Raw genomic sequence first — 27931 nt, 5'->3', positions numbered from 1 at the left:
GCTGCTAGTCCTTTTTAATAGCATTTGTCTTGCTTGACGGCATGAACATTAAGACCTGCCAGCCCCTGATTTAGTAGAAGCAGTTTTAGGAGACAAAGTTGGAAAGAGTTATGTTTTGAATTATAGTGTTTTAAAACAATAAATGTTAATCATACAGTGCAGAATGGTAAGCACTTGGTGTGTGTGTGTGTGTTTGGCATCAGCCATTGATAAGAAGTGTCAAATTTGTGTTGGTTTTAAGGAGTATATTCAAAGGTTCATTTGACATACTATCCAAAGGTACATTGGTTTGATTAATAAGTTATTGTGGCTAGAATTGAATCCAGGGTCTCACTTTAAGCAGGTGCAGTACCACCAAGCTATATCTGGGAGCTATGCTTTTTTTTTTTTTCTTTTTGGCCTAATATTGGTTCATGGACAGCTTAGTTTAGAAATTTAAATTGTATCTGGATAACCATGCCTCTTTTTTTTTTGTTGGCTCTACTGGCTTTGAACTGTTTCTCTCATATCTTAACCTCCCGAATAGCTAGGATTATAAACTTAAACAGCCAGTGCCTAGCCTGGGCACCCCCCACCCCTTTTTTAAAATTTGTGCCAGTACTGGTGTTTGAACTCAGAGCTTGGGCACTATCCCTAAGCTTTTTCTGCTCAAAGGCAGCACTCTTTACCATTTGAGAAACAGCTTCACTTGCTTGCTACTCACTACTTAAAAATGCATAGCTGATAGCCAGGCACCTGTGGCTCAAGTGGTAGAGCTCTAGCCTTGAGCAGAAAAGCTCAGGGACAGTGCCTAGGACCTGAGTTTAAGACCCAGGACTGGTACATACGTGTGTATTCCCACGTGCATGCATGTGCGTGCACGCGCACACACACACACACAACATATGCATAGTTCCAGAAGTGTGTGTTACACAGTATCTTTGCCTGGGTCCTTTCTTAGAAACTCCCTGGGGTGTGTAGATTCTCAGCCTTATCCTTCTGTCATCTACCTCAGCTCCATCATTTAACTCTAGCTTGCACACACTGGTGCACAAATATACACATAGCTTTCATAGGACTAGAGATGTGAGGGTATGTCCTTACATTAAAAAAAAAAAAAAAAGGACTCTCTTATTATTCCCTGTCTTTAGCAAATACAGTGCACGTTAACATCTTGGCAGCAAAGTGGGATTGGATCAATTGGATACCAGGTGACTGTTATGAAATAAAGTGAAGTTGCATGAACTTGAAGGCATGTTATAAGACTGGGCAAATGGAGCTTTGCAGGTGGTTTGGCCATTAACTATGAGCATGCTCAGTGTATTTAGGCAAGTGGACAGGATGTTCTCTGTGTGTACTGTGTAATCTTGAAGCCTTGTTTTTACTTCCATTTGCAGAATTGAAATCTGTAGTAGAAAAGCTACTTTCCTTCCTCTTAGCTTTACAAAATAGGATTTGTAAATCTGAAGTAGACATTGCAAAATGCTGGAGAGAATGGCCCTGGTCCTGGATCTGTTTTTTGTTTTTTTTTTTATGGGGATATATGAAATTCAGTTATAACCTGAAAATAGATAATTTTTTAAGTGGGAAGTAAATACAAGAACATCAAGCACTTAGACATGTTTTATTTAAATGGCTAAGAAATGTAAATCAGATTTATTAAGGTCTATAGAACCTGAATATGTTGTTTTCAGTAGTGGATAAAAGCTGATGCTCAGTCTGGACATTTGTTTTCCTGGGTTTTTTTTTCCAGATTTTTTTTTTTTGGGGGGGGGGGGGTCCGGTCGTGGGGCCTGAACTCTGGGCCTGGGCGCTGTCCCTCAGCTCTTCAGCTCAAGGCTAGTGCTCTACCACTTGAGCCACAGTGCCACTTCCGGCTTTTTTTCTTTTCTGCTTATGTGGTGCTGAGGAATTGAATCCAGGGCCTCATGCATGCAAGGCAAGCGCTCTACCACTGAGCCACGTTCCCAGCCCCTTCCTAGATATTTTTTAAATCTTTGATGGCAAAGGACTTCTGAGTTAAACCAATTATATTGCTGAAATATTGTTTTTAAGATATTAAGAGTCGGGCTGGGAACATGGCTCAGTGGTAGAGCGCTTGCCTTGCATGCACGAGGCCCTGGGTTCAATTCCTCAGCACCACATAAGCAGAAAAGGCCAGAAGTGGTGCTGTGGCTCAAGTGGTAGAGTGCTAGCCTTGAGCTGAAGAGCTGAGGGACAGTGCCCAGGCCCAGAGTTCAGGTCCCACCACCGATCAAAAAAAAATAGTCACCTGGTACTGGTGGCTCATGCCTGTAATCCTAGCTACTCAGGAGACTGAGATCTGAGCATCTCAGTTCAAAGCCAGCCCAGGCAGGAAAGACCATGAGACTCATTTCCAATAAACCAATAGAAAATCGGAAGTAGCACTGTGGCTCAAGTGGTGGAGCACTAGCCTTGAGCTGAAGAGCTGAGGGACAGTGCCCAGGCCCAGAGTCCTAGAATAGGTGTAATTACTTGTCAGTGAGAAAACTGGTCATTACCTGGGCACTGGTGGCTCATGCCTATAATCCTAGCCCTGAAAGCCCTACAACCAACAAAAAGTAAAATAAAGTTGTGTGTGATGAATAGTTTGAATATTAAGTCCCTTATATAAACTTTTCTTTTTTGAGGGGGGAGGGATGTCAGTCCTGGGGCTTGAACTCAGGGCCTGGTAGCTGTCTCTGAGCTTTTTTGCTCAAGGGTGGTACTCTAATTCCAGTTTTCTGGTGGTTTAATTGGAGATATGAGCCTGGGCTGACTTTGAACCATGATCCTCAGATCTCAGCCTGCTGAGTAACTAGGATTACAGTTGTGAGCTGTTAGCACCCGGCCCCTTTAAGTTCTTGTTGAACTGAATGTACTTTTTGTTTCTTAGGGAAATTGAGATGGAATATAAAGATAGGCTTTCCCTATAGACTGTTGACTAACATAGGACAGGTGAATTTTTTTTGTAAAGGACCAAATAGCAAATGTTCAACTCTGCTATTGCAGCACAGAAACATGCCTTGACAGTTTAATCATGTTTAGACATGACATGTTTCAATAAAACATTTGTTTACAAAAACAAAGTGAGCAATAGTTTGTGGACCCCTTTCCTGGAGGGATATTCTCAATTATACCTCATCATGAAGTCCTACTTTAGTCCTGCATCTAGACACATTTATTTACGGTTAATTACTTTCATATAACTTACCCTTTTCTAGAAAGCAGTTCATATGTATGTATGTGTATGTGTGTATATATGTGTATGCACACATATGCATATATATATATATACACATACATACACATCTCCATTTGAGTTGTTTGTCAAATTAGTATAGCTTCCTATCTCCCAAACATGTCCAAGCACACCTGAACAGATCCCTAAAACTTTTTACATATATAATGATTTCAGTTCTATATCCTGCAAACTCAAGGTCTTTTGTTTTTTGAGACAAGGTCTCACTTGGCTCTGGCCTCAAATGCTTCATGTGGTACACAGGCTGGGCCTTAACCCTTAATCCTCATCCTCTCAACTGCTGGAATATAGACATACATCATTAGGCGCTGATTGCCTGCTTTGTTTTGTCTTTTCTCTTTCCCTTTATCTTTTCCCTTTTTCTTTCCTTTCCCTCTACTTACATACTTATGTATTTTCCTTTTACTTTTAAATATTTATTCCATTAGAGGAAGATCTCATTATTACATTGCCACGTTTATAGTCTCACCTCATTACTTTTTTTTATTTTTTCGATTAAACCCAGTATCTCACACATACTAGGTTCTGAGCCACATATTCAGCCCTGTAAAAAAAATGTGTGTGTGTACACATGTATATATATGTGAGGAAGCCTATGTGCCCTAACTTTTCCCTCATCCTGTTTATTCTTCCCTTGTATTCCTTCTCTCCTCTCTCAACAGTGCCATTGTTTGGCACATTAATGCCCATGAAAGCCTAACTTTGGTATAAAAGTCAGTTTGATGAAAGTCAGTTTGATGAAGAGGCTGATGAAGCGATAAACCTTGGTATAAAAATCAGTTCCAGCTGGGTGTAATGGTGCATGCCTGTAATACCAGCACTTTAAAAGCTGAAGTAGGAGAATTTCAAGTTCAAAGTCAGCCTCAGCTACATAGCTAGGTCAGTCACCAAAGAAATACAAATATCCTTTTATAGAGGTGTATTGTCTCTTAGCTATAGGTCCAAGATACAGTACTGCTAAGCTGTTTAGACAAAAGTACACTGATGCTCAGGGTACAGTTTAATCCCCTTTCACTTCTTCAAAGTCTTCCTTAATACACTCCATATCTGGCCTACTTTTCTTGTCTTCTGTAAGCTTTAGTAGTGCAGTGGTGTTTTCCCTATAGAAAAGCAATTACCCCTTTATGTAATCAAATGTTTGTGTAGCTGCAACTCCAACCTTTTTCAGTCTGCTCTTCAGAGGATTGGTTCTGTATCTTACTCTACAGCTGAACATAGTACATCTAAGCTTGGCCATTTTGAAGAATGGGTTCAGGAAGGAAAAAATAATAAATGTTCATTGTTTTTTACTTATTGAAAGTTCTCTTCAAAGGAATTTAGAAGCCTAAGGAAAAGAGCAAAAGGAAAATATTCTGAGACCGAGGTCTATGGTACAAAAAGAATATTTGGTAGGCAGTCCAAGGCTCAGAATGTTCCCTCGTATACGTTTATTTCTGTATGTATGTCAGTCCTGGGGCTTGAACTCTGGACCTGGGTACTACCTCTGTGCTTTTGTGCTCATTGCTAGCACTCTAACACCTAAACCTTGAGCCACAGCAACATTTTGGCTTTTTGGTGGTTAATTGGAGATAAGAGTCTCATAGACTTTCCTTCTGGGCTGGCTTCAAACCAGGAATCCTTAGTAGTTAGGATTGCAGGCATGAGCCCTCGGCACATGGCCCCTTCTATACTCTTCTTGGCCTGGCAGCAGTCCCTAGAGCCAATAGCTATTTGGGCATGTAAATCAGAAACTCACAGAGTACTCCATCCAAGTATACCTATCTGGTAACTACCTTCTTCCCTCCCCACTGCCTCCTGTCAGTGGGAAAGGAATATCATTACTCTGGTGAAAGTTGTATATACATACGGTCTTCTTATTTCCCATCATTTTTCCCCACCTGGCATTTTCTCCCTGCTCCTTGTATTACAAAATTCTTCAAGTTCTTCCTTTGTCATCCTTTTTTCTGAGAAAGAAGACTCAGTCACAATGAAGTTCAAATGACAATTTAATTTTCTTTAGATGTTTAGGCTGGGAATGTGGCTTAGTGGTAGAGTGCTTGCCTAGCATGCGTGAAGCCCTGGGTTTGATTCCTTAATACCAAATAAACAGAAAAGGCCAGAAGTGAGTTGTGTCTCAAGTCTTAGAGTGCTAGCCTTAGGGACAGTGCTTAAGGCCCTGAATTCAAGCCTCAGGACTGGTTTTTTTTTTTTAAAAAAAAAGTTTAATTAGTAATAGCAAATCAAGATATCTAATTATGAGATAAATATTCCATACATTTATTTATTCACTTGTAGTGTGTATTACTTGTCCCCAATATTGATTGAAGGCAGGTAATGTGTATATAAAAACATATGTAGGACTGGGAATGTGGCTTAGAGGTAGAGTAATTGCCTAGCCTGCATGAAGCCCTGGGTTCAACTCCTCAGTACCACATAAACAGAAAAAGCCAGAAATGGTGCTGTGACTCAAGTGGTAGAGTGCTAGCCATGAACAAAAAGAAGTTCAGGGACAGAAAAAAGAAAACAAAAGTGTGTCTGTGTCTGTCTGTCGATATCTGTCTATCTCCATATCCGAATAACTAATTATGTAAGTAATGTTACTTCCTATGGAGAAAGAGCTTTTTGGAAATGTTACTTGAGAGATAGACAGATTAAAGACAGATTATCCTGGATTAATGGAAGTGGATGCTCAGTACAATTGTATGTTTCTTAGATAAAAGAGACACAGAAAGAATGGTGCACTGACCTAGGACCTGGAAGGGATGTTGACTAATCAGAGATGCTTTGGGTTTTGTGGACAGTGTAATTTTATATGCTAAAGTACATTTACATTTTTTTTAGCAGAAGCATTGGTATAAATACAGGTTAATGTTCTAAAATTATACTCTGAATATAGATGTTAAATTCACTCCTATTCCTAAGAAACTACATTCTTAGTGTTCATGGAAAGCCTACCTGCTGCAGGCTTTCATTCTGCATATCTTGCCATACTCCCTTCCCTTACCCTACATTTTCCCTCATAGCTAGAATCTCAGGAGCTCTTTAAGACAGTTTTTCTTAGGAGGCACCCTAGATTGGCCCCTGAAAGTGGGTTGCAAAGTGGGAAGGAGGTGCCCATTTGTTCTGTGCAGCTGAATCACAAGCATTGGAAATAATCCTTTGCTGTCATATCTGGGAATACTTGCTGATTTGAGCTTGAGCCTATGCATATAGTTAAACTTCTAAAGAAGAAACCTCTTTATTCTTAAGTGACTAGTTAGTAATCTACATAACAAATGAACCATTTTGGTTCAGAGATGTGAAATAGGCATCTACAAATGAGTAGGTTCTGAAACTAAAGTTAAGACAGAGTTCATCTTTTCACAGTAGGGTTTCTCTAGAAAACTTTTTTTTTACTCTATTGAAATGCATCTAGTTTGAACTAGGAAAGCAAATTCCAATAATAGACCCATGCAATTAGCCTTTACTATAATGGAATGAATGCTGAAATTTTGTACATTATCATCATCAATTGGTGTTAGTTCCAGGCAAACCACATAATAGCTAGAAATCTTGATTGAGAGACACAGAGGTTTCTGTCTTATTCATAGACATGCTTTAGTTCTTGAAACTAATAAAACATCAGGCTCTTACATTGTCTGCTTTTTTGATAACCATCTGCTGATGATAAGATTAAGAAATGGTGCTTCAGAACTGTCATTATTTTGAGGAGAAGAAAATGTCAAGGGACACTTCATTTAGTGCCATATGCAGGCTAGACCTTGTATAGAAATAACGCTGGGTGTGCTGGTGAATAATGAACAACCACTCTTAAGGAAATAAAGCCCTGATTTGTACTGTTTGCTGATTTCTGAGGTATAAGTACTCCACCCTGGCTGCTTATCTACTCATATGATGTCATCGAGTTTGAAGTTAGGAAGAGATAAGTATAGTCAGCTGAATTAGTCAGTTGAATTTGCCTCAGCTGTCAAATAATCAAGATTTTTACAGCTTATTTTTAAGCCTTTCTTTCTTTTTATTTCTTTGTTGTTTTGTTTTGAGGTTTGGTCTTGTGATATTGCCCAGGATGACCTCAAAGTATGATTCTTCTGATTCAGTCAACTAAGTGGCTAGGATAATAGGGTATATCACTGTACCCCAGAATAAAGCTTTTATTATTTTTGGGGGGTAGGGGAGAGTATTAGAATTTAATTCAGGACCTTGTGCATGCTAATACTCTCTCTTTTTTTTTTTTTTTTTTTTGGGCTGGTCCTGGGGCTTGAACTCTGGGCCTGGGAGCTGTCTGTGAGTTGTTTTTGCTTAAGGCTGGCACTCTACCACAGTGCCACTTCTGGCAGCTGTTTTTGTTTTTGTTTTTGTAAATTTATTGGAGATAAGAGTCTCTTTGGACTTTTCTTGCTTGGGCTGACTTCAAATCACTATCCTCAGATCTCTGCCTCCTGAGTAGCAGCTAGGATTATAAGTGTGAGTCACCACGTTCAGCAAATGCATTCTTCTTGTTTTCTTCTGTTGGTCATGGGGCTTGAACTCTGGGCCTGGGTGTTGGACAGGTACTCTTATCAGTTGAGCCATGCCCTCAATCTCCTAGGCCTATATATTTTTTTAACTTTTTTGTTGGTCATGGTGCTTGAACTCTGGGCCTGGGCACTGCCCCTGACCTCTTTAGCCTAAGGCAAGTGCTCTACCACTTGAGCAACAGTGCCACTTTTCTGGTGGTTAATTGGAGATAAGAGTCTCATGGACTGCTTTCCTGCCCTCCTTTCCTGCTTGAGCTGGCTTTGAACTGTGATCCTCAGATCACAGTAGATAGGATTACAGGTGTGAGCCACCTGCAGCCCTGTTTTCAGAAGCCTTTTAAAAAAAAAACAAAAAAAAAACTTATTTCTATCTTTATCTTTATTTAAAAACAACAAAACAAGCTGGTGGCTCACACCTATAATCCTAGCTACTCCAGCTACTCTGGAGGCTGAGATCTGAGAATCATGGTTCATAGCCAGCCTGGGCAGGAAACTCCATGAGACTCTTATCTCCAATAAACCACTAGAAAACCGGAAGTGGTGCAGTGGCTCAAGTGGTAGAGCACTCTCCTGGAGCTAAAGAGCTGAATCTTTAATTCTTGAATTTACTCAAGATTTCATAATTGATCCTTACTGATCTGACATGTTTTCTTAATCCAAAATTGTCCAAATATTTGTTTCGAACTAAAATTTCCTATCTTTTAAGCTGTAATGTTGAATGACCAAATGTCTATAAGACATCTTCACTTAGCTTTTCTTCAGATTCAATATGTTCAAAATAGAATCTTTCTCTACGAGACCTTATTTTTTTTTTTTGTTTACTCAATGATATTATCCCCAAATAACTTGGAACTAAAAATCTTGCAATCATCATTGCCTTGGGTCTGTTCCTCTGCCCTTTTCTGTATCCAGCGCACCTCAAGAACATTTTTCTTGTTCTGTTTTTTTTTTTTTTTATTTTTTTGGTCCGGTTTTGGGGCCTGAACTCTGGGCCTGGGTGCTGTCCCTCAGCTCTTCAGCTCAAGGCTAGCGCTCTACCACTTGAGCCACAGCGCCACTTCTGGCTTTTTTCTTTTTGCTTATGTGGTGCTGGGGAATTGAACCCAGGGCCTCATGCATTGCAAGGCAAGCGCTCTACCACTGAGCCACCTTCCCAGCCCTTGTTCTGTTTTTTAAGTGGTAAAGCAAGGATTTTTTTTTTTTGGGGGGGGGGGGGTCTGGTCGTGGGGCCTGAACTCTGGGCCTGGGCACTGTCCCTCAGCTCTTCAGCTCAAGGCTAGCGCTCTACCACTTGAGCCACAGCGCCACTTCCGGCTTTTTTCTTTTTATTTATGTGGTGCTGGAGAATCGAACCCAGGGCCTACCACTGAGCCACCTTCCCAGCCCCCCCCCTTTTTTTTTTAATGTACTCTGGGCCTGCGCACTGTCCCTGAGCTCCTTTTTGCTCAAGGGTAGCACTCTATCACTTGAACCACAGCACCACTTATGCTTTTTTCTGGTGGTTAATTGGAGATGAGCAGCTCAAGGCCTTCCTGCCCAGGCTGGCTTGGAACCCTGATCCTCATATCTCAGCCTCCTCAGTAGTTAGGATTATAGGAGTGAACCACCCAGCACCAGCTTAAAGCAAGGTATCTAATAGAGAAAAATATTTACTGCTTGCCATTCAGGAAATGGGAGTTTAAGACCCAAAACATTTTTCTTAAATCCTTTTCCCTGTCTGAGTTCATACTAATCTTATCATTTAATGCCCTTATTGCTTGCCTTCCCAAGTGTTTATTTATTTAATTTATTTATTTATTTTGGTCGGTTGTGGGGCTTGAACTCTGGACCTGGGCACTGTCCCTGAGTTCTTCAGTTCAAGGCTAGTGCTCTTACTACTTGAGCCACAGTGCCACTTAATGGTTTTCAGGTGGATAATTAGAAGAGTCTCATAATCCTTCCCTGGCTGGCCTTGAACCACAATTCTCAGATCTCAGCCTCCTAAGTAGCTAGGATACAGGCATGAGCCACCATCCATCCCAAGTGTTTACTTTATAAACAAAGAGCATGTACATTTCTCTTCAGAGAATTCAGAGTACATTTGGCTTCCGATTAACCAAGTTATAAATCTGAAAGGGAAAACTGGAAAGCCAGCGTATAATTGTCAGTGTGAACTGTTGTTTCCCTATCATTGGATATTTCTAGGATCATAATTTGAAGGGTATTTGAGAAAGAATCAGAGCAGATGCAGCAAGATGAATCAAATGTATAATGACCTCACATAATTTGATGGATGATGGCACAGTTGCATGGTGGAGAGATGTGCTGTGACTAGCACTCATGTTTATGAGAAAAGAAAGGTTCCTTTTTCTCCCCTGCACTTGCCAGCATATCTCTTTTTATTTTTTTCTTCAGTGCTTGCAGAGTCATTCTGTCAAGCACTGTGTGTGTGTATACACGCAGGCATGTGTACACAGGTGTGTGCATGCCAATTCTGGGTCATAAGCTCAGTGCTGTCTCTGAGGCTAGCACTCTAGGTGAGGCTAGCCTCAATGAAAGGAGGGCCACATGCCTGCTTTCAGCTTTTTGGTGGTTAACTGGAGAGTGTTTCATGGACTTTCCTCCCAAGGCTGGCTTTGAATCTTTATATTCATGTCTCAGCCTCCTGAATAGACAGGATTATAGGCATGAGCCACCAGTACCTTCAACTACATTGTTTTTTACATGTTTAGATTCACTCAGTCTCTCATACGTGTATCTTGCCATGGGAGAAACCCTATTTTCTCTTTCAGATAGCTTACACCCCTCTCTTCCCAGTCCTTATGAAATGATCTCAAGTTGAGCTCACATCTCAGTCATCATGTAAGAAAAAAAATGTCACTTTCCCCTTGGATTACCTGGGGTCGTCACCTCTTTTTTTTTTTTAATTGGTTGTGGGGCTTGAACTCTGGGCCTGGGCACTGTCCCTCAGCTCTTCAGCTCAAGGCTAGCGCTCTACCACTTGAGCCACAGCGCCACTTCCAGCCTTTTCTGTTTATGTGGTGCCGAGGAATCTAACCCAGGGCCTCAAGCATGTAAGGCAAGCACTCTATCACTGAGCCACCTTCCCAGCCCAGATCATCACCTCTTTCGCTTCTGGACTAAGAAACACTTCCTCCAGAATTCTTCCCTGTCATATTCCTCTTATTTTCCTGCCTAGTAATTGATGGCATATCTGTTCCCCACTGAACTTTGAGCTGTCCGAAGACAAGCACTCTTGTTTCTAGCTAGATTCTGCTGTCTAACAGAGTGCCCAGTACTTACTGTCATTCACTCAACCAGTTTTCATTGGGTACCCCACTGTGAGGCAGGCACTTGGTTAGGAATATAAAGAATCAGATACAGGGCTGGGAAGGTGGCTCAGTGGTAGAGTGCTTGCCTTGCATGCATGAGCCCCTAGGTTCTATTTCTTAGCACCACGTACACAGAAAAAGCTAGAAGTAGCACTGTAGCTGAGGGACAGTGTGCCCAGCCCAGAGTTTAGGCCCCACGACCGACCAAAAAAAAAAATCAGATACAGTTTTTTTGCCCTTTGAAACTTGAATTTTATGTAAACAGACAAGTAGTATTCATGGAAAGAATTACTGAGCTGAGAATGTGGCTTAGTGGTAGAGTGCTTGCCTTGCATATATGAAGCCCTGGGTTCAATTCATTAATACCACATAAACAGAAAAGACTGGAAGTGGTGCTGTGGTTCAAGTGGTGGAGTGTTAGCCCTGAGCAAAATGGGCTCAGGGACAGTGCCCAGGCCCAGAGTTCAAGCCCCAGGCCCCAGAGCTACAGCACCACTACTTATGTGGTGCTAAGGAATTGAACCAGGGCCTCATGCATGCAAGGTAAGCACTCTACCACTGAACCACCTTTCCAGCACTAGTTCCCCTCCTTTTTAAAGATGATTTTCTGTGCTGGGTATTGGATCAATGGCTTTGTTGCATGCTAGGTTGAGGAATGGAATTCAGGGCCTCAAGCATGGGAGGCAAGCACTCTCTCAATGAGCCACCTTCCCAGCCCCAAGACAATTTAACTATTTGAGCAAGTTATCACATAGGATATTTGCCTAGTAACTACCCTTTTGAATAGTTATTAAGCGGGCTTTCAGCAAAGTAGAAGACGCTAATTTTCATTTTACTTTTTTAGTTTTTAAACACTGTCAAGGCTTTTGTTAAACATCCAGCAGATAATCGTGTGTCTCTCATAACTCATCCAAATGGTCATTTGAAAGTAGGCCCAGTTACATAAGGACACATTCATTCGTTTTTGTTTTTTGTTGGTTGTGGGGCTTGAACTCTGGGCCTGGGCACTATCCCTCAGCTCTTTAGCTCAAGGGGAGCACTCTACCGCTTGAGCCACAGAGCCACTTCTGGTTTTCTAGTGGTTTATTAGAGATAAGAGTCCCATGGACTTTTCTGCCCGGGCTGGCTTTGAACTGTGATTCTCAGATCTCAGCCTCCTGAGTAGCTAGGATTACAAGTGTGATCCACTGGTACCCAGCTGATGTTCATTTGTTTTTGAAATAGGGAGTAGTTCTCTACTTGTTAGATCACATATAGATCACATTTAGCATTCTATCTAGTGTATTCATCCATTTTGCTTTTTCAGTATAAACTCTTGGCAGGGATCTTAAACCTGTTACACCTGTGTGTATATTACTTTTAAAAAGCCCTAAGTCTGTTGTATTGTTTTCTGGCCTTTTAATTTTTGTGAAACCAAAGTGGAATTGTTATCAATGCCACTTAATATTTGATACCTGCTATGCCTAATGATTATGGAGTAGTAAACAGTAGATGTCAGTCATTCATGTTCTGGAAAAAGAAGTAGGAAGTAAGAAGGTCTTGTGATCAGAGCTTTTAGAGCAGTGGTTTCTACGTGATTGTAAGGACAAATATATGTGTGTGTGTGTCTATTTTCTTTGGATTTAGTAGGTATATTTTAAAGAGCTTGCTTTTAAACTTTTTCATTTAGATTATTAAAATTAAAAAAAATTAACCTTGTGTTCCAAGTAGTTAGGGTTACAGGCCTGAGCCGTTGTACTTCTCTTATATACCTTTTTCTTGTGTACCTCTTGGCTCTAAGAAAATTCTAGATTTCATATATTTAAAAAAATTAAATTTGTTTCTCTTAGAGAATTTTTTTTTTTTTTTTGGGTCCGGTCGTGGGGCCTGAACTCTGGGCCTGGGCGCTGTCCCTCAGCTCTTCAGCTCAAGGCTAGCGCTCTACCACTTGAGCCACAGCGCCACTTCTGGCTTTTTCTGCTTAATGTGGTGCTGAGGGATGGAATCCAGGGCCTCATGCGTGCAAGACAAGCACTCTACCACTGAGTCACCTTCCCATCTCCTACATTTTAAAACATTTTAAACATGTACTTTAAGAAAATTCTTACATGCCTCTGACATCTTGAGTATTTCATTTTAATTTAGTCCCCCCCACCCCACCTTCAAAGCTAGAGCTAGCATTTATAACTAATGTTAAATTATAAATTTTAATTGACTTACTAAGATTTTGGAATAAAACGTGTAGCTAATTTTATTGAAGATTAAATTAATCAGTTGTTAGACTCTAAAAAAAAAAGAAAGGGCTGGGAAGGTGGCTCAGTGGTAGAGCGCTTGCCTTGTATGCATGAGGCCCTGGGTTTGATTCCCCAGCACCACATAAGCAAAAAGGAAAAAAGCTGGAAGTGGCGCTGTGGTTCAAGTGGTAGAGCACTAGCCTTGAGCTGAAGAGCTGAGGGACAGTGCCCAGGCCCAGAGTTCAAGCCCACGACTGGACCCAAAAAAAAAAGAAAAAAAGGAAAAAAGCCGGGAGAGGCGCTGTGGCTCAAGTGGTAGAGCCCTAGCCTTGAGCTGAAGAGCTGAGGGACAGCTCCCAGGCCCAGAGTTCAGGCCCCACGACCGGACCCAAAAAAAAAAAAGAAAGAAAGAAAAAAAATTCTTATAGTAGTATCAACTTGGGAATATTTTTGCAAGTGTCAGGAAGATCAGGAAGAATTTAGTACACCAGAGATAGCAATTTTTCTATTTAGATTCTATTTTAATCCTTTTAGTGTGTTTATTGAAATAAGTTTTATTTAGAAAAGAATTAGATCAAATTGGCCTACTCTGAATTAACTTACTTAAATATCTATTGTAGATATACTGTCCAAGACTTGAGCAAAGAATTTATGGAAAATACACCTGAACTCAGCTTGACTCTGGTGACTCACACCTGTAATCCTAGCTACTCAGGAGGCTTAAGATTTGAGGATCACAGTTTGAAGCTAACACAGGCAGAAAAGGCCATGAAACTCTTATCTCCAATAAAATTACTCAGAAAAGCTAAAAGTAGAGCTGTGGTTCAAGTGGTAGAGTGCTAACCTTAAGCAAAAGAAGCTCAGGGATAGTGTATAGGCCCTCAGTTCAAGTGCCAGGACCAGCAAAAAAAAAAAACAACAATTATATACACACACATACACACACACACATATACACATAAATACATACCTGGACTCATGCAATCTGTACTGTAACCTGTTGGGCACAGGCTTAGGGAACCAAAAAACTTAATTTCAAACCTGTAAAAGTAATCACTTTTTTTGCCAGGCCTGGTTGTACACATTGATGATCTCAACACTTGAGAGATAGAGGCTGAAGGATTGTGAGTTGGAGGACTGCCTGGACTATGTAACAAGACCCTCTCTCAAAAAAAAACCCCCCAACCATTTTTTCCTCTCCTTAAGAAATCATTAAAATTTTCTCTTTGATTTCATTTTCTTTTGAATTAATGTACATGTAATTAAAACATAAATTACCATGTTGGTTGAGAAACATGTTTCCAATCTGTTGTGTCTGGCTTCCTTTTATATTTTTCCTTTTTCTTTCTTTTTTTTTTTTTCTTGATGTTACAGTGAGATTTGAAAGTTTCCCAAAGCCTAAAATTGTATCGAATTTACTGGGTTATATACCACAAAGGAGAGACATAGGTTAGATTTAGACCAGTCACCCTCTCTCCTACTGGTACAGCTTTAACTTGATTTTGGTAATTGAATCTTAATACTTTAAAGAAGTCAGAGTCGGGGCTGGGCAGGTGGCTCAGTGGTAGAGCGCTTGCCTTGCATGCATGAGGCCCTGGCTTCGATTCCTCAGCACCACATAAGCAAAAAGAAAAAAAGCCGGAAGTGGTGTTGTGGCTCAAGAGGTAGAGCGCTAGCCTTGAGCTGAAGAGCTGAGGGACAGCGCCCAGGCCCAGAGTTCAGGCCCCACGACTGGACCCCCAAAAAAAGAAAAGTCAGAGTCTCAGGGCTAGGTAGCTTTTAGAGGAAGAGAATTAAAAGTGATTAGACTACGCTTAGAACTGAAAGGCAAATCTAGAGGAAGGGAATTTGAGGAGGAAGAGAAGGAAGGAAAGAGTAGGTGAAAATAAATGGCACAAGTAAGATGTTTTATTTTTTATTTATTTATTATTTTGCCAGTCCTTGGGCTTGAACTTGGGGCCTGGGCTCTGTCCCTGAGCCTCTCTGTGCTTGAGTCCAGTGCTTTACCACTTGAGCCACAGCATCACTTCGAGCCTTTTCTGTGTATGTGGTACTGAGGAATCCAACCCAAGGCTTCATGTATGCTAGGCAAGACATTCCCAGCATCCTAAGTAAGATAAAATTTTTTTTTGGCCCTTGTAATAAGTTGTATTACCTATTTTGATAGTTCCATGAGCCAAAGAGAAAATTGTGGAGCTGTCCTCAGTGACTCTGTTATTGTAGGAACATAGCTCTTCTAGTTTTGGAATTGGTGTTTTGTTAAACATTTGAATTTGACTGGATTTAAGTTAAGGGCCCATTGGTTAGAAAGGAAAAGATATAGAGGGGAGAAAAAACTTAAAAGTGCTATTTTTCATTTACATATTATTCATTTTCCCTTCAAGAAGTCCTATGAACTGGTATTTTCTGTGTTGAGAAAGAACAAAGGGTTGGGTAGTCAGTTGCTTTATTTGTCTAGGCTAAAAAACACAGTAAATGGCAGTCAGGAGATATGACCGTAAGTCTCTCTGAATCCAGTGATTATGCATATCCTTCTCATAAGCATATAGATGACCTTCTAAATCTCTAGAGATGTTATATATATTTTACATTTTATTAATTTCGTCAAGTATTGGTAACACTTTTTAACTGGCCTGTCTTGAGGATGTCATCAAAAGTTCTTCTCTATAATACATAGTTTGTGTGATTTCCTTTACCTTCTACCTTAGCATTGAGAGTAAACACGAAGTTACAATCCTGGGAGGACTCAATGAATTTGTAGTGAAGTTTTATGGACCACAAGGAAGTAAGTACATGTGTTACTATGTGTTTTTCTGTTGCAGTGGTTTTTTACTCTCTTCCTTAATAGAATATCTGAGAGAGGTGATGGCATGCATAGCTTTTCAAAAGTAGGTTCAATTGAACTCCAGAAACAGCAAGTGAGAGCTTTGTACCAGTGGCTCACACCTGTAATCCTAGCTACTCAGGAGACTGAGATCATGGTTCAAAACTAGTTGGGGAAGCCGGGCGCCGGTGGCTAATCCTAGCCACTCAGGAGGCTGAGATCTGAGGATCATGGTTCAAAGTCAGTCCAGGCAGGAAAGTCTGTGAAACTCTTATCTCCAATAAACCACCAGAAAACTGGAAGTGGCATTGGCTCAAGTGGTAGAGTGCTCACCTTGAGCTGAAGAGCGCAGGGACAGTGCTCAGGCCCAGAGCTCAAGCCCCACGACCAACCCAAAAAAACAAACAAAAAAACTAGCTGGGGCAGGAAAGCCCATGAGACTCTTAATTCCAATAAACTACTCTGAAAAAGCCGGAAGTGGTGCTGCGGCATAAGTGGTAGTACATTAGCAATGAGCACAAAGAGGCTCAGGGACAGTGTTCAGCCCCTGAGTTCAGTCCTCAGGACCAGAAAGAGAAAAAAAGAGAAAGCATCGAGGAAATTTTTGTCTCATTATAATTATTTTATATATTTATTTTATGAGTTATGAATTTTGGGTTTTGTTATAGATGGCCACATGAGTGGTTTCTGGGAAGTGCACTTTCTTGTTTGCTTTTTTGAGTGCAGAACAGTTGGTTGAGATAGGAAAAAAGGGAATACAGCTATTAATTAACGAATAATTGAATAATGTTTAATAGAACTAAATAAAATTGAATAATAAGGGTTGGGAAGATGACTCAGTGGTAGAGTGCTTGCCTTGCATGCATGAGGCTCTGGGTTCAATTCCTCAGCACCACATAAGTAGAAAAAGCCAGAAGTGGTCAAGGCAAGCATTCTAACCCTTGAGCCATAGCACTACTTCCAGTTTTCTGATGGTTAATTGGAGATAAGAGTCTCATGCACTTTCTTTGCCTAGGCCGGCTTTGTTTTTTTTTTTTTTTTTGTTTGTTTGTTTTTGTTTTTGTCCTGGGGCCTGAACTCTGCACCTGGGCGCTGTCCCTCAGCTTTTCAGCTGAAGGCTAGTGCTCTATCACTTGAGCCATAGTGCCACTTCCAGCTTTTTCTGCTTATGTGGTGCTGAGAAATTGAACCCAAGGCCTCATGCATACAAGGCAAGCACTCTACCACTGAGCTACCTTGCCAGCTCCTGGGTTTCTTTTTTTGTTTTTGTTTTTTGCCTGTCATGGAACCTGAACTCTGGGCCTGGGCGCTATCCCTCAGCTCTTCAGCTCAAGGCTAGCTCTACCACTTGAGCTATAGCACCACTTCTGGCCTTCTCTGCATATGTGGTGCTGAGGAATCGAACCCAGGGCCTCTTGCATGCAAGGCAAGCACTCTACCACTGAGCCACCTTCCCAGCCCTCTGGGCTGGATTTGATCTGCAATCCTCAGATTGATCTCAGCCTCCTGAGTCTTGTGAGAATCTTATGTCCAGTAAACCACCAGAAAACCAGAAGTGGTGCTGTGTCTTAAGTGGTAGAGTACTCACCTTGAGCTAAAGAGCTCAGGGACAGTACCCAGGCCCAGAGTTCAAGCCCCATGACCAACCCCCCCCCCAAAAAAAATTGATTTTTAAGTGTTGTACAAAATGATTCCAATTCCAGAAGTCAAGTTATGAATACAAATGCATCTTGTCCAATGTTGCCCCTTCCATCATTCTCCCCCTACTTTCCCTATTCCATCCCTATCCTCAAGTTACACAGTTCAATTTTTATATAATGTCTATTTAATATAATGACTGCATTTGCTCACTCTTCTTCCCTCCATTCCTGTACCCTCCCCTCTCATGGCCCTCCACCCCAACATGTTTCAGCTTCCTCATAGTCACTTAGTTGAATGTTCATTGGTTGTTCAAAGGAATTATACCATTGGACTCCTCCTCTAAGTATACCTCCTTAAGTCAGTTTGCTTGTGGAGACATAGTTTTAATGTATGACATTTGTTACTTTTATTTCAGCACCATATGAAGGTGGAGTATGGAAAGTTAGAGTGGATCTTCCTGACAAATACCCTTTCAAATCACCATCTATAGGTACGTGACTACTTGGTTTCTCTACTTCGATAATTTGAGTGGGGAAAAAAGAACTGTGTTTTATGGAAGATAATTGATTCCACAAATTATTACTTAATTGAGTTTTTCCAGTTTTAGCTTGGATTATTTAATGGCTTTGGGGGAAATTTCATAGTGTAATAGAAAGCATAACATATTCTTACATGATCATAATGACGTCTAGATTTTTATTTCAGTGTCCAGTTGCACTAGCAACTTTAAGATACATTGTCCATTCAGACTGCTAACAATAAAAAACAAGCATGCCTTCAGTCTCATTCTGTTGTTAGAGTGAATATTATATAATATTCTATCATCTAAAAATCCATCCTAGATCTTACTTAGCTCTAATTAGATCTAGCTCTGAATACTGAATAGTGAAATAACCCTTTTATACTCTATATACATCCTCAATTTTTTAGCCTTTCAAACAGCATCCAAAAGAATAGCAGCCTCAGTGGGTTATATAAGATGTGCTTCTTCTTGCCTTCTTCCTCCCAGCTTAATTGGTGATGTTATTATTCCTTCATCCCCACTAAGGCAATCACTGATAATTTTTAGCATTTTAATGTCAGACTATAAAGGTACATCTGTTTGGAAGTAAACAACTTAACAAACTGTGAGATGGGTTGGTTCATGCCTGTAATCCTCGCTACTCGGGAGACAGATCTGAGGATCATAGTTTACTTCGTATTTGTTTGCTTTTTATTTACAACACTAAGTTAATTTTAACTAATTTTCTGAAAATTTCCTTACTGCAGACCTTGGGAAGTCATTTGCATTTCTTTTAACTAGCATTTCCTAAAAGTTCTGAAAATATAGATGAACTCTCAGCCTCTTCACAGAAAAAACTTTCATAAAAATACTAGCTTAGGGACTGGGAAGGTAGCTCAGTGGTAGAGTGCTTGCTTTACATGCATGAGGCTCTGGGTTCGATTCCTCAACACCACACAAGCAGAAAAAGTTAGAAGTGGTGGTGTGGCTCAAGTGGTAGAGCACTAGCCTTGAGCTGAAGAGCTGAGGGACAGCACCCAGGCCCAGAGTTCAGGCCCCACAACTGACAAAAAAAAAAAAAATTACTAGCTTATAAAGTACAAGTTCTGAGTAATCATAGCTTCTTTTTTGTTCTTATGCTTTGTTTTATCTCCTTTGTGAGGATCCTAGTTCGAAGTTAGCCCAGGCAGGAAAGTCCTGTCGAATTAACCACCAGAAAATGGGAAGTGGCACTGAGGCTCAAAGCTAGCTTTAAGCAGAAGAGCTTAGGGACAGCGCCCAGGCCCTGAGTTCGAGACCCACACCTGACCAGAAAAAAAAATTATAGAATTATAGAACAGTACTAATTTAAAAGTTAATTGTTTTGCTTCAGTCTAAATATGATTTTTTTTTCTTGGTCAGTTGTAGGGCTTGAACTTGGGGCCTGGGTGCTGTCCCTAAGCTCTTTTGCTCAAGGAGAGCACTCTACCACTTCAAGCCATAGTGTCACTTCTGGTTTTCTAGTAGTTAACTGAAAATAAGAATCTCATGGACTTTTCCTCTCTGGACTGGCTTTAAAGGGTGAGCCTCAGATCTGAGCCTTTTGAGTAGCTAGGATTATAGACGTGAGCCACTAGCACCTATTATAAATGATTTTTAAATATTGTAAAATATTGATCAATTTTAAATAAGACCAATAAAATTGAAATATATTAAGGGGTCTTTGTTGTTCATTCCACACATCATGGTAAGAATTACCAGCATTCACATATCTTGATGTTGCTGTAGACTGTCTTCAAAACTAATGCTAGGCCGGGTGCTGGTGGCTCACGCCTGTAATCCTAGCTACTCAGGAGGCTGAGATCTGAGGATCGTGGTTCAGAGCCAGCCCGGGCAGGAGAGACCGTGAGACTCCTATCTCCAATAAACCACCAGAAAACGGGAAGTGGCGCTGTAGCTCAAGTGGTAGAGCACTCGCCTTGAGTTGAAGAGCTGAAGGACAGCGCTCAGGCCCAGAGTTCAAGCCCCACGACCGACCCCCCCCCCAAAAAAAAAAAAAAAAAAAAAAAAAAACTAATGCTAGATCTCCTGGAGTTTAGATCAACACTCCCAACTATAAAAATATATGAAGCAAGCTGGGCGCGGGTGGTTCACGCCTGTAATCTTAACTACCCAGGAGGCTGAGATCTGAGGATCGTGGTTCAAAGCCAGCCCAGGTAGGAAAGTCCGTGAAACTCTATCTCCAATAAACACTAAGAAAACTGGAAGTGGCGCTGTAGCTCAAGTGGTAGAGTGCTTGCCTTGAGCTGAAGAGCTGAGGGACAGTGCTCAGGCCCAGGGTTCAAGCCCCATAACCGACCCCCCCCCCCAAAAAAAAATTATATATATGAAGCAAAATATCCTGAATTTTTGTTTTGATTTCAGGTTCCTGCATTTTTGTGTAGGGCAAATAGAAGAGTTAGGTGGTCACAGAAGCAAAAGCCACCAAAAGGAGCAACCTCTCTCCCAGCATGTAGCTGCTTTCTGTGCTCTAAAAATACTACAGAGCTTCTCATTCCTTTTTAGGTTAGGGAACTCTTACTGTACATTTGAGCAACAGCTGGTCATTTATATCAGGTTCTTAGGTGCTTTCTCTAAGCCTAGCAATCAAGAAGATTCTTTATGGATAAATAAGTCAGAAATGTTTTTATCGCTGCAAGGACTTTCAAAGTTGTAGAGTTAAGAATGGTAAAGTGGATGGGAGCTGTGAAGTGTTGTCTGAGACAGCTCATGAGTACAGCTGAGAAGCCCGTGCAGCTTTCTGGGCTCCATTCCATAGTGACAGAATGTGGGTATCCCACATTTTCTGGCTTCTAAAAAAGACCCCCAGTTTATTCATCTCAACTTTAGGGTGCTTTTTATTCTTTCCACTTTAACTCTGTGCCTGGGTGCTGTCCCTCAGCTCTTTAGCTCAAGGCTGGCGCTCTACCACTTGGCCAGAGTTCCACTTCTGGTTTTCTGTTGATTTATTGGAGATAAGAGTCTCACAGACTTTCCTACCTGGGCTGCCGTTGAACCGCAATCTTCAGATCTCAGACTCCTGAGTAGGATTACAGGTATGAGCCACCAGTGCCTGGCTCTAAAATTCTTTTAAAAACAGTAAGAGTAATGTCTTAGTTCCCTTTGAAAAACATATTTGCACAGTTTAAGATGTGTTTATGTTCCTAGTGTTGCTTTAAAAAAATCTGTATTGTTAAAATGAACTTTAGGAGGATCTATTTTAAAGATGGAAAAGTGAGACTGAAATGAATCACTACTGAGCTAATTGAAGTCTGCAGAATCTGGCTTCCTTGGGTTTTCTGTTTTGTTCTTTTTGTAGGTTTTGGGGGTAGAGGTTTGCCATACCAGATGAATTCAGAATGGCACTTAACTGCTAGAGTAACTATATGTACATGTCCAGTGTGTTGAGGTCATGCAAATGTAATCTCTCTAAATCAAAATGTCCACTGATTTGTTGACAGTTCCTAAAGGATTCAGTAGAGGATTTGTAAGACAGGTATTTTCAGTGATGAGGAAAGAAAAAAATGAAGCCACTTGGCTGAGCATTATGATAATAGCTCATGTCTATTAAGGCTAAGGCAGGATTGTGAGTTCAAGGCTAATTGAGATCCTATCTGATTTCACTTAAAATTACTTGCTTAAGGGGGCTGGGAAGGTGGCTGAGTGATAGAGTGCTTACCTCACATACATGAGGTCCTGGGTTCAATTCCTCAGCACCACATAAATAGAAAAGGCTGGAAGTGGAGCTGTGGCTCAAATGGTAGAGAACTAGCCTTGAGCTGAAGAGCTGAGGGACAGTGTCCAGGCCCAGAGTTCAAGCCCCACGACTGACCAAAAAAAATTACTTAAGTTCATCAAACTAAAACTAACGTTAAAAATAAATTTTTAAATATATTTTTTTATTTTTTGGGTGCCGGTAGCTCATGCCTATATTCCTAGCTACTCAGGAGATTGAGATCCTAGGATCATGGTTCAAAACCAGCCCAGGCAGGAAAGTCAATGAGACTGTTATTTCCAATTAACCACCAAAAGGCCAAAGTGGCACTGTGGCTCAAGTGGAAGAGTACTAGCCTTGAACAAAAAGCTTAAAGACAGTAGGCCCTGAGTTCATGCTTCAGAACTAGTACCTAACTCAATTAATCAAACAGTGCTAAGGATTGAATCCAAGGTCTTCCAAATCAGCAAACATTCTACCATTGAACTACATCCTTTGTCCTCATTTTTTTTTTTTTTTTTTGGTCTGGTCATGGGGCCTGAACTCTGGTCCTGGACACTGTCCCTCAGCTCTTCAGCTCAAGGCTAGCACTGTACCACTTGAGCCACAGCGCCACTTCCAGCTTTTTTTTTCTTCTGCTTATGTGGTGCTGAGGAATCGAACCCAGGGCCTCATGCTTGCAAGGCGAGCACTCTACCACTGAGCCAACTTCCCAGCCTCTTTGTCCTCATTTTTTTACACAAGTTCCCCTTATTGTAGCCCAGGCTGAGCTCTGTCTTCCAAGCACTAGGATTATATATGTGCACCACTACCCCCAGCACCAAAAAAGCTACTATTAAGTGCTTACTCAATGCCAGTTACTCTTCAAATGTTTCACTTACATTAACTCATTTAATCTTTATTGCAGCTAATCTACTACTCAATCTAGTTTTAGGAGGGCAGAGATAAACTTGACAGAAAACACACATAGTGGGACTTAAAAGTCTGACTAGAGTCTGAGCTTTTAACCATGACTTTATTTAGAGACTTGAAGTTCTGTATGTTCTATACTGCCCTGCCCCTAACCATTGAAATATGCATCGCCAACAGTGTGGTTGTATAAATGAGCAGAACACTGAAAATAGAACTATACCCTGGGAAGGTGGCTCAGTGATAGAGTGCTTGCCTCACATGCATGAGGTCCTGGGTTTGATTCCTCAGCACCACATAAGCAGAAAAAGCTGGAAGTGACACTGTGGCTCAAGTGATAGAGTACTAGCCTTGAGTTGAAGAACTGAGGGACAGCACCCAGGCCCAGAGTTTAGGCCCCATGACCAGCAAAAACAAACAAACAAACTATAAGCAAGTCAAGTAGTCTGATAATCTACTAGGTTGGTAGAAGAATTAGCACTTCACTTTTTCTTAGTTATAAATGAACTTTTTTTTTTTTGTTGTTTGGTTGTGGGGCATGAACTCTTGGCCTGCGCCCTGTCCCTCAGCTCAAGGCTAATGCTCTACCACTTGAGCCACAGCACCACTTCCAGCCTTTTCTGCTTATGTGGTATTGAGGAATCGAACCCATGGCCTCATGCATGCAAGGCAAGCACTCTACCACTGAGTCACCTTCCCAGCCCCTAAGTGAACTTTTCTTATTTATCCAGCCAATTCCTCAGGCTCCATATTATCAAAGAGAAAGGAAGAAACAGAAAAAAAAGATCCCTTTTTGAGTTTAATGTCCTGAACACACACAGGATCAGTTCAGAAGTTCCCATGACACAGGGCATTGAGAGTGAGCTCCTTGCTTGGTTCCTCAAGAAGAGACAAGTCCAGGTCCATCTCTTCTGTATAGGAAAGGCCCAGCTTTCTGAAGAGTCCTCCACTTGGGTGCAGGCTTCCCCAGTCTAGCTGTCTGAGGTAAGGTGAAAATCTGTCATTGTGTGCTAATGTACAGATGGCATATGGCTTTTACTAGTAAAGTCAGTAATTCCATCCTTTTTTCAGGTGGAATACTCCAACTCTGGTCATCTGCTGTGGGCTAGGAGCTAAAATTAAAGTTATTACTCTTTGAAAAATTAGTCTGAGACACGAAAAGGAAAGATGATACTCAGTTTTTAGCGTGTACATATATTTGTTTCACTTTGGGTGCTGGAAACTCAACTCAAGGCCTTGTATTTACTAGACACACATTCTACCACTAAATAACACGACAAAGCCCCTAATTGTGTATGTGTGTGTTGCATATATGTTGTGTGTGTGTGCGCGCGTGTGTGTTTTCTGTGCCAGTACTGTGGCTTGAACTCTGGGCCTTACACTCTTGGCTTTTTCCACTCACAGCTGATACTACTCTTGAGTCATGCCTCCAGTCCACTTCTTGCTGTCTAATTGTAGATAGGAGTCTCAAAGTTATATCTGTTCAAGCTGACTTTTTAGCCATAATCCTCTAAGTAGCTAGGATAATATGCATGAGCCATCAGCACCCAGCCATATATATATTTTTTTAATTTTTATTTATTTATTTATTTTTTGTCGGTAGTGGGGCTTGAACTCTGGGCTTGGGTGCTGTCTCTCAGCTCTTCAGCTCAAGGTGAGTGCTCTACCTCTTGAGCCACAGAACCACTTCCGGTTTTCTAGTAGTTAATTTGAGATGAGAGTCTCACAGACTTTCCTGCCCTAGCTGCCTTTGAACCATGATCCTCAGATCTCAGCCTCCTGAGTAGCTAGAATTACAGGCATGAGCCACCAGCACCTGGCCTAAATATATTTTAAATATTTGTACCTACTTAGAAAAATAATCACCTTTGCTTTGAATACTTTGTTCTGAAAATAGAATCTCAGGATGACTTAATGTTTTTATTCACTGTTTTCTCACAGGAATTCATGTCTAGTTTATGATTAAATTGCATCAGCCACAGCTGCCTTCAACCATTTCTGTCCATACTCATTTTATCTCTGGATAAAGCTATCATATTTACCTTTAGTTCTCTTCTCTACTTTTCTTAGGGTAGATTTTAGTTATTTGTCTAGTCTCTTATTTTGAAAAGATAATTCTGCATGAAATTTCTGAATAGGTGATTGGCCTACAATATTTAATTACCCACAAGTTTGATCACTGTATTCTCTCAAAAGAACTAAAAGTTGAAAATAAGATGAATTTTGTTTTTTATTAACCCCAGTCTGCACCACTTTTAGGTTTAGGCTTGAGTGTACAACTTTTAGTTATTTGGGAAGCTGAGATGGGAAAGATTGCCAGCCCAGGCAGAAAAGTTCACAAGACTCTCCACCAAGAGCTGGGTGCACTGAGATGTACCTCTTAGGAGTACCTCCTAGCCATGTTGTAGCATGCATGTGCTTATGCTGGAAATAACCAGCAAAAAAAAGGGATGTGACTCAGTGGTAAGAGCAACTGCCTAACAAGCATGAGGCCTTGAGTTCAAGACTTAGTACCACCAAAAGAAGTTGTAGGGAGATACACAATTTTATGCAGACTTCTTTCTATGACTTGAGCAGAAATAAGCTGAAATAAAAACCAGTTTTTAGTCAGGAACTGGTAGCTACTCAGGAGGCTGAGATCTGAGGTTCACAGTTTGAAGCCAGTCCTGACAGGAAAGTCCGTGAGACTTTCATCCAATTAACTACCAAACCAGCTGCAAGTGGAGCTGTGGTTCAAGTGATAGAGTACCAGTCTTAGGCAAAAAAGCTAAAGGACCAGCATTCAGGCCCTGAGTTCACAGGACTGGCACAAAAGCAACAACAATAAAAAGTTGTTAGCATGACTGGCACAATATTTACCTTCTTGGCCCATGTGGTTAAGTGATGTACTCCAGAGCAGCTGAGTATAGAAATGGAACAAGCAAAATAATAATCAGTACTTTTTACTTTCCCCTCCCTTCTCTCTCTCGCTCTCTACACACACACACACACACACACACACACACACACACACACACACACACACACACACACACACACACACACACTTTTTACTTTCCCCTCCCTTCTCTCTCTCGCTCTCTACACACACACACACACACACACACACACACACACACACACACACACACACACACACACACACACACACACACACACACACACACACACACACACACACACTCCTGAGAAGGACCCAAGATTACCAGAAAAATCAGTGTACATTTTACCGTTTTTAATTTGTGGTGTTGAGGCTGCAAAAAACAAGCTAAAACTAATATTATATTAGTCTAATATTAGACTCCTTTTCAATAACCAACATTTATAGGAATACTATAGAAACAGCAGCTTTTTACATTTTAGAGTTTTTCATGAACTGTGTATGAATTAGAATTCCTCTCCCACAGTTAGTAAATCACTTGATTCCCTTCCACTGAAAGGTATAGGACAGGCTCTGGCAGCATGACAGCTCTCTGTCAAGTGATGGAAAGCCTGCCTGACAAGTACAGAGCCCTATGTTCAAGCTCCACACCAAAAGAAAAGATTTGGACAGAGGGCAAGATTGGTTTGGTTTAATTTTTTTGCAGGGGAGGGGTGTGTCTAGTTGACAGTTCTGGGGCTTGAACTCAGAGCCTGGGCATTGTTCCTTAGCTTTTTGGCTCATATTCTGTCATTTGAGCCACACCTTCATTTTCAGCTTTTTTGGTGGTTAGTTGGAGATAGTCTTACAGACTTTCCTGCTAGGGCTTTGAACTAAAATCCTCAGATCTCAGCACCCTGAGTAACTAGGATTACAGGCACGAGCCACTGGTGCCTAGCAGAGGGCAAGGTTTTGGCTCAACATTTATTCCTGTTCTCTTTTGCCTTTTTTTTTTTAAGTTGTTCAAACAATGCCAGAAAATAATTGTCCAGAAAAGATTAAAGAAATTAAGTTTCATCTGGTCAGATCATTGAAATAAACTCTTAGATGTCTAGTAGTGAATAAAATCTTAATTCACATAGATTAAAAATAACTTGCTATACTGGAGATGTGGTACATGAAAGAAGACTTGCTTTGTCTGCATGAAGCCCTGGATTTAATTTCCAAGCACTGCACTGCAAAACAAGAAAAAAATTTAATCTTCCACTTATCATGTTTCCATAAAAGCTGTTTTCAAAATATGTTCTCTTAAAATATCTTCTAAATAGTTCCTGCTAAATAGTTCCTGGTCGAATGGAAACAAGTGTTGGGAAAATTCTCCTGTTGCAGACATATTCATTAGTATGGTGATAGCATTGCCAAAAGGAAGGAGAACGTGCCAGGGCAAACATGCTCAGTCCTGAGAATGTTCCTTCTCTGAATTCCTAGTCTGTCCTTTCCCAGTCTCCTCCCCTCCTCATCCACAAGTTCCATTGTTGGCATTATTGTCCAGAATGTAAATGACTGCCAAAAACACTGCCTACAGCTTGTCCCAAGAACAACTGTAAAAAAAAAAAAAAAAAGAAAAGATATGTTCCTTTCTGCTGATTTGCTTTGGATATTTTTTTAACTATTAATTTAAAAGGCCTGATAATCCAGGCACCAGTGGCTCACACCTGTAATCCTAGCTACTCAGAAGTCTGAGATCTAAGGATCCTGGTTCAAAGCTAGCCTAGGCAGGAAGTCCATTAGTCTCTTATCTCCAATTAACTACTAAAAAGTTGAAAAGGGTGCTGTGGCTTAAAGTAGTAGAGCTCTAACCTTGAGCATAAAAACTCAGGGACAGTGTCCAGGCCTTGAGTTCAAGTACCAGGACCAACACTAAAAACAAAAACAAAAAACAACAACAACAAAAAACAGACCTGATAGAGGAAGAGATCACTGTAGTCTAGAAAGGTTTTTTGGTAGTGTTGATCTGACAATGCCTATTTCTCAAGCCAAGATTGTATACTCTGATTCTACCTACTTTGGTAGTTACTGGGTTTTGTGGTTCTTCCTGGTATTGTAGCATGTTTGTAGTTTTATATTGTAGTCTCTAGAGTACTCTGCTGCCTTAGAAGCAGAAGAAAGCAACTTCACCATTGATCATTTCCCCTATGTCG

The 27931-nt window shown here is 40.8% G+C and overlaps 1 protein-coding gene across 2 annotated transcripts in view; it reads left to right on the top strand.

Moving 5' to 3' along the window:
* Ube2h (ubiquitin conjugating enzyme E2 H) overlaps positions 1-27931 on the top strand; it is a 94644-nt gene that overhangs the window by 32836 nt on the left and 33877 nt on the right. For both annotated transcript variants that reach the window (XM_042695887.1, XM_042695886.1), the window contains exons 2-3: positions 15970-16046; positions 18142-18216. In XM_042695887.1, the coding sequence (XP_042551821.1) occupies positions 15970-16046; positions 18142-18216 (152 nt within the window). The remainder of the gene's footprint in view (positions 1-15969; positions 16047-18141; positions 18217-27931) is intronic.

The sequence above is a fragment of the Dipodomys spectabilis genome, unplaced genomic scaffold (genome assembly GCF_019054845.1).
Source record: "Dipodomys spectabilis isolate Male_0828 unplaced genomic scaffold, ASM1905484v1 ptg000197l, whole genome shotgun sequence".
In the NCBI taxonomy this organism is placed as follows: Eukaryota; Metazoa; Chordata; class Mammalia; order Rodentia; family Heteromyidae; genus Dipodomys; species Dipodomys spectabilis.
This window is presented reverse-complemented; position numbering and strand designations above follow the sequence as displayed.